We start from the raw sequence: 5,482 nt of genomic DNA, 5'->3' as shown, positions 1-5,482 counted from the left end.
GGACAACAAACAATTTTCACACTTCCCATTCCCCAACTCAATTACTAGCCCCCCATCACGGAAGTGATTCGGGGGAGTTGGACCCCTTAATTCCCTTTCCCCTACCTTCTTTAATTCCCATGTCCTCCAACCATACAAGGGATTTTAAGTCCTGCACCGCACGAACTCCCATTCCCCAATACAAACTCCCGTGAAACAAACACGTTGTCTATGGTTAAAATTTGACACAAAATACGAGGTAGTATAAACCAAGGCGGAGAAAGTAGCATACCACGTTGTGATAGGGAGAACGTTCAGTCCTCTAGAATTTCAGTTCACATTTGCTTTGTGCATTTGCCTTGCAACAGTCAAATTCGAGAGACGTGTCAGTGAGGGTGAGGTAGGACCTGGCAGGAGACGGGCCGTGGCGTCGCCAATGAAGGACATGGACATGAAGGAGGTTGATAGTATGGGGTAGAGCTACGAGGCGCGCGTGGTAGCACCACCAGCCACAGGTCGTGACATGTGGTATTGGCTATGTGCATTTTAAGGGTGTTCGGATCATGTCCTGGTTAGAAATTGCCTGGCCTGGAGCATCCCTGGGAAATGCCTGGAGTGTGTTTGCTTGCTACCCTGAAGAAATATGGTCCAGGCTAGCCTGACCGGGCACATAAACACCAATATACCAGGCAAAACCAAGGCACGAACTTCTTGCAGGCACAAAGCCGAAGACACTATCCAAATAACCCCTTTATGTATGCAGAGACGGGGTGTTATTCAGTATATGTTTTTATCCGCTTGATGTCACATTTTAAGTTAATAAAAAGTGTCTTTATTGAAAAAAATATACATGATGTGCGAAGGCAATAGGGGTCCAACAGTTTTATCTTTGACAAGGGAAATGACCCTTGTGAGGTCTGTTTCCAAACAGCAAGCTCCATTTCAATTTTTTGAATCTCAAGCCGATCACCATTTTACACAACAAACACTAAAACTCAAACCAACAAAGAAATCCGCATCACCCCCAACTATAAAAGAACACCCAAAACCCAAATGAAGATAAATTTACATAGTCATATAGACGTGGATCGATCATATGGAGACGCTGTTGGGTATCCCTTTCCCCGTGAGCCCCTTCTCCTGGCCGGCCACGTCCGGGAACAAGAGCGTGTACGGCACCTTGACCGGCCCCCTCCGGTTCTTGAGCCGCGGGTCCTTGTTCCTCTCCTCCACCCGCCTCTCCACCCGCCGGAGGTCCTCCCGGAACCCGTCCAGCAGGCGCAGCAGCTGGCCGTCGTCCGTCCACGTGGACGTGGCGCGCTGCCCGAGGTAGACCTCGTCGGAGGTGTGGTTGGACAGCACCTCGATGAGCGCCAGCCCCAGCGTGGCGGTGAACCTGTCGGGCACCATCTCCAGGAAGAACTTCTCCGGGTCGGCCTCCAGCTGCGTCATCTCCGGCGACCCCGGCAGCGGCACGAACCGGCGGCACCGCGTGGGCCGGTTCGGGGGGAACCCCGCGTAGGCGTACTGCCCGAAGTTGACGGCCGCGTGCAGCGCGGAGGCGATCCAGACGAGCGTCGACAGCGTCTGGGCGAGGTGGTCGACGGTGTCCAGCGCCAGCCAGCACGCCTGGTCGCCCTGCCGGTCGCCGTGGCCGACGGTGCGCACGTCGTGCCACCACGCCTGCAGCTCCGCGTCGCCGTCCACCTCCTTGTCGCTGTGGTAGAAGTGGGCGCAGTAGCTGCGCACCCACCCGTCGATGGCGTGCCACACCTCGAGCCCGTCGACGGCGTACGGGTAGTCCTCGATGTGCAGGGTCAGGCCGCCGGGCTCATCGGAGCTGGAGGCCACCCCCCTTCAGATACAAGAATAACAATTACATTACAGCTCGGTAGATTGCCATTTGTTCTCCTAAACTTTTCAAAAAGAAATGGGAGCAAGGAAATGGTTTGAGTACCGCTTGAGGAGGTCGTTTGGCAGGGACTGCTCGGTGAACCTCCAGTCGCCGTAGATGGCGGAGGACATCTCCACGGCGTACTTCCCCGGGTACATGGTCCGCTCCAGGATGCCGCCGGCGTTGAGCAGTATGCTCCTGGCCAGCGTGTTGATCTGCATGGTGTCCTTGAAGTGCGGCTCCAGGAGCTTGTGGATGGGGTGCATGGCGCTCAGCTGCCTCCTGGTCGCGATGATGAACGGCTCCACCGCCGCGTGCGTGAACAGCCTTCATTTGGCCGCCCGTGTCAGTGACTCAGCTTGTCGACTTCTGTGCAGATGATGACTAGGAGTAGAATGGAACTTTTCGTCCTCACCAGTGGCTGATGAGCTGATGGTACCCCGAGTCGTTGACGGAGACGTGGGCCTTGGCGAGCTGCCACAGGTGGCCCTCGGTGCCGTGGGTCGCGGGGAGGAAGACCCGGCTCAGCTCGGTGTCGCCCTCGCCGTCGCTGGGCAGGCTCAGCTCGATGACGACCGGCTTGAGGGTCCCGTCGGCCTTGAGGAACAGCAGCGTGCGCGACGCGTAGATGCACACGCCCAGCGTGTTTATGCGCCTCAGGTACGGCATCAGGTAGTCATGGTGGTCCAGGATGTACAGCCTCTTCTGATGCATTGCCTGCATTTTTACAGGGATACTGTGTTTGTATCATCATCATACATACCAAGCAGAGAAACAGGGAGCAGTTTTGCTAACCATTTCAATGGTGACATCTCCAAGCTGGCTCTTGATGTGCTCGGCGGTTATCGAGCTCTTCTTCCCGCCACTGCTCACCGGCGGAAACGTCTGAGAATGGAACATTTGAAAGCCACTCAATGCGGTAGCGGTACAAGTTTTCAGTCAAGAAAATTCAGGACGATGAGATGAACTACTGCTCACTTGTAATCTCTTGATGGCGACAGGGTTGAGCCCGGCGAGCATTTCCCTTGCGAACTCCTCGTCGCTCCTCCACGCCTCAGGATCCTCTGCGTGCACCATGGATCGATCGATCATCATCCCAAGATGAAACTTGACGCATGATGAATTGGGCGGGAGAACAGAGAGGGAAATAAACTCACGCTGGATGACTTGCGGGATGGGGAACCTGGCGGGGTGCTCCTCCTTGACGGCCTTGGCCACCTGCTTGTAGGTCTTGTGGGACGGCACGGAGGACTTGAGCTTCTCCATGACCTCGCCGTCCACCGCCGGCTGCACGGGCCTGCTGTACAGGTCCTTCCTCAGCTGCTCCATGGACTTGAAGTCGTTGCCGTGGACCAGCGTCCTCGCCTCCGGGATCACGAAGTGCGTCACCGCCTGCACCCCCAGCTTCAGCACCTCCGCCAGCTTCCCCGGGCTGAACCGCTCGTCCGGCGGGATGTAGAAGTCCAGGTTGATCACGTGCTTGCGCGTCTCCGTCACGCCGTCTTCGAATCAATCGATCGTTAATCAAATTATTAGAACAACCGGCCATGAGATGCGAGGTTCTTTATTCAGGATGAATGAAATCGGCTGGAAATGGCAGCCAGTGTGGTACCGGTGTTGCTGATGGCACGGCCTGTCCGGCAGCGGCGCGGGTAGGGGTGCGTCCTGGTGCCGCCGACGACCGGGCGGACGTGCTCCGGGTTGTCGGGGTTGCCGAGGTCGTTGTAGCGGTCGTAGTCGTAGATGCGCTCCCAGTCCTTGCGCTCTCCCTTGCCGTCCCCTCGCAGGCTCCTCAGCTCCTCGTCCCGCAGCAGCACCAGCGCCTCCGGCGTCTTGGAAGGCAGGTAGCTCTGGCAATGGTCACCACGAAAGAAAGAAAGAAAGAAAGAAAGCTTCATGCACGAGTTCACCCAGGATGCCAGGACTGGATATGGAACAAACACAAACGAATGGCCTCTGCTCTGACCGTGTTGACGAAGAAGAGGCGGTCGGAGGCGGTCTTCTTGTATGGGTACACCCAGGAGTTGCACTCGAAGTGGATGCTCCGGTCCTCGGCGAGCTCCAGCCGCACGTGGCGGAGGAAGAAGCGGTCGGCGCGGTTCCCGTTCCGGACGGACACGGCCCCCGGCGTGCCGAAGTCGGCGTCCACCACGAACGTCACATGGTACGTCGTCGTGCTCGTCTTCCCGTGCTTGCTCTTCTTGCCGCCCCTCAGCGGGGCCTCCGGGCTCAGCATCCCCTTCCCCGTCTCTGCACGCGCTCGGCATCAGTCACAGTCAAATACACGAACAACTCACATACAGTGCACTCACCGTGGTCGATTTGGGTGCCGCTGAAGAGGCGCAGGGTGGTGGACTTGCCGGGCGCGGAGAGGCCGAAGGTGTTGGCGACGACCACCGTGCCATTGACGGCGATGGCGTTGGCCGGCGGGACCGGGCTCCGATCCCACAGCTTGGGGCAGAACGGCATTTGCATGGACCGGGCTAGCTAGCTAGACCAGCAGAGCAGAGCAGGACAGGGACGATGCTAACTGATTATCCGCCGGCGGAATTCCTGTCGCAACCAATGGATTGGTACCACGAGGCTATATACATCTCGGTGGGGATCCTTGGAGTGTGTTCTAGGAGGGCATCGTTCTCTGGTTTCCTTTTCACTGCAGAGGAGGAGGAAAGCAGAAAGGGAGAGGGGAATGTGTGCCAGCCTTCGGCCTGACCTCTTGCACACGATGCCGCTTCCTCTCAGCCGCAAAGGATCTCTGCCTTGCGCTGCTGCACATCCACATGGCTTTCTGTGGGGCGTGGTGGTAACTTCTGGGCGCTCTGTCACTTCCCACAGGCTTTTATGAGATGGGCCCAGAAAATTCTCCCCGGTCGATTCGTAATCCCGGCCGAATGCCATGCCGATATTGGCAAAGTGCTATGCCTCTCGGGGTAAAAAAACACAACGAGCGAGGACCGTTTTGTTCGTGTGCCGGTGCCTTTTCTGCCCGGACTTGAGCGGAGCTGGGAATTTCTTGGAAGCCGTTTGGTTGCTGTCCTGGAAAGGCCTGGGTGTCTGGCCTGGAATGGCCGGAGGTTGTTAGGCCAACTCCATCACGCCATTCCAAACGGATGTCCGTTTTGTCCGGTTTTTGTTTCTTTGGGTAGAGATTTGAAGTCGTGTCCGGGCCTGTTCTGGGATGTGGTGGCCGTGCGCCCAGCGCGCGGACGCATCCCGGCCGCATCCCCGCGTATTATTTCTTTGCAAGTCCTTAACTTTATTTCATCATTCATTTTTGATACATGAAAAATACATTATCACATTTTGACTAGTAAAGCAAGACCAAAGAAAACAAGAACCATAAGAATATATTTTAGAAGATACCCAACTTCCATAACTGCTCCCTTGAGTTGGGTTAGGGCCTTCTCGATGCACTCGTTGTTGATCTGTGGAGGAGGAGGCTCGATCTGGCATTCTCCTTTCTTCTTCAAGCCAGAAGTCGATGTTGATTCCTCCTCACACCTAGTCTCGTGTCTAGCCTCTAATCTAGCAACAAGTGCACTTGTCTCATTTACAGCCTCTATGCTAGCTAAAAGTGCACGAACATGTACTAAATTTCGCTCTATCAAT

At 56.1% G+C, this 5,482-nt stretch overlaps 1 protein-coding gene across 1 annotated transcript; it reads right to left on the bottom strand.

The window, feature by feature from the left end:
- Positions 1 to 846: 846 nt before the first annotated feature.
- Positions 847 to 4,610, bottom strand: LOC119275272 (linoleate 9S-lipoxygenase 6-like). The gene is made up of 9 exons (XM_037556088.1): positions 4,186 to 4,610; positions 3,840 to 4,123; positions 3,486 to 3,723; positions 3,031 to 3,375; positions 2,852 to 2,937; positions 2,669 to 2,758; positions 2,289 to 2,590; positions 1,937 to 2,200; positions 847 to 1,834 (listed from the first exon to the last, which is right to left on the bottom strand). The coding sequence occupies exons 1-9, from the start codon at positions 4,346 to 4,348 to the stop codon at positions 1,072 to 1,074; spliced, it is 2,535 nt and encodes an 844-aa protein (XP_037411985.1). The 5' UTR covers positions 4,349 to 4,610; the 3' UTR covers positions 847 to 1,071.
- Between the last annotated feature and the right edge of the window lie 872 nt (positions 4,611 to 5,482).

This window comes from Triticum dicoccoides, chromosome 1A, assembly GCF_002162155.2.
Source record: "Triticum dicoccoides isolate Atlit2015 ecotype Zavitan chromosome 1A, WEW_v2.0, whole genome shotgun sequence".
NCBI lineage: Eukaryota > Viridiplantae > Streptophyta > Magnoliopsida > Poales > Poaceae > Triticum > Triticum dicoccoides.
This window is presented reverse-complemented; position numbering and strand designations above follow the sequence as displayed.

Coding starts and splice junctions, on each gene's coding strand:
- LOC119275272 (XM_037556088.1), bottom strand. CDS start 4,348: ATGCAAATGCCGTTCTGCCCCAAGCTGTGGGATCGGAGCCCGGTCCCG. Junction 2,938..3,030: donor CATCCCGCAAGTCATCCAGC/GTGAGTTTATTT, acceptor TGGTGCACGCAG/AGGATCCTGAGGCGTGGAGG. Junction 2,201..2,288: donor CATCAGCTCATCAGCCACTG/GTGAGGACGAAA, acceptor GGCCAAATGAAG/GCTGTTCACGCACGCGGCGG.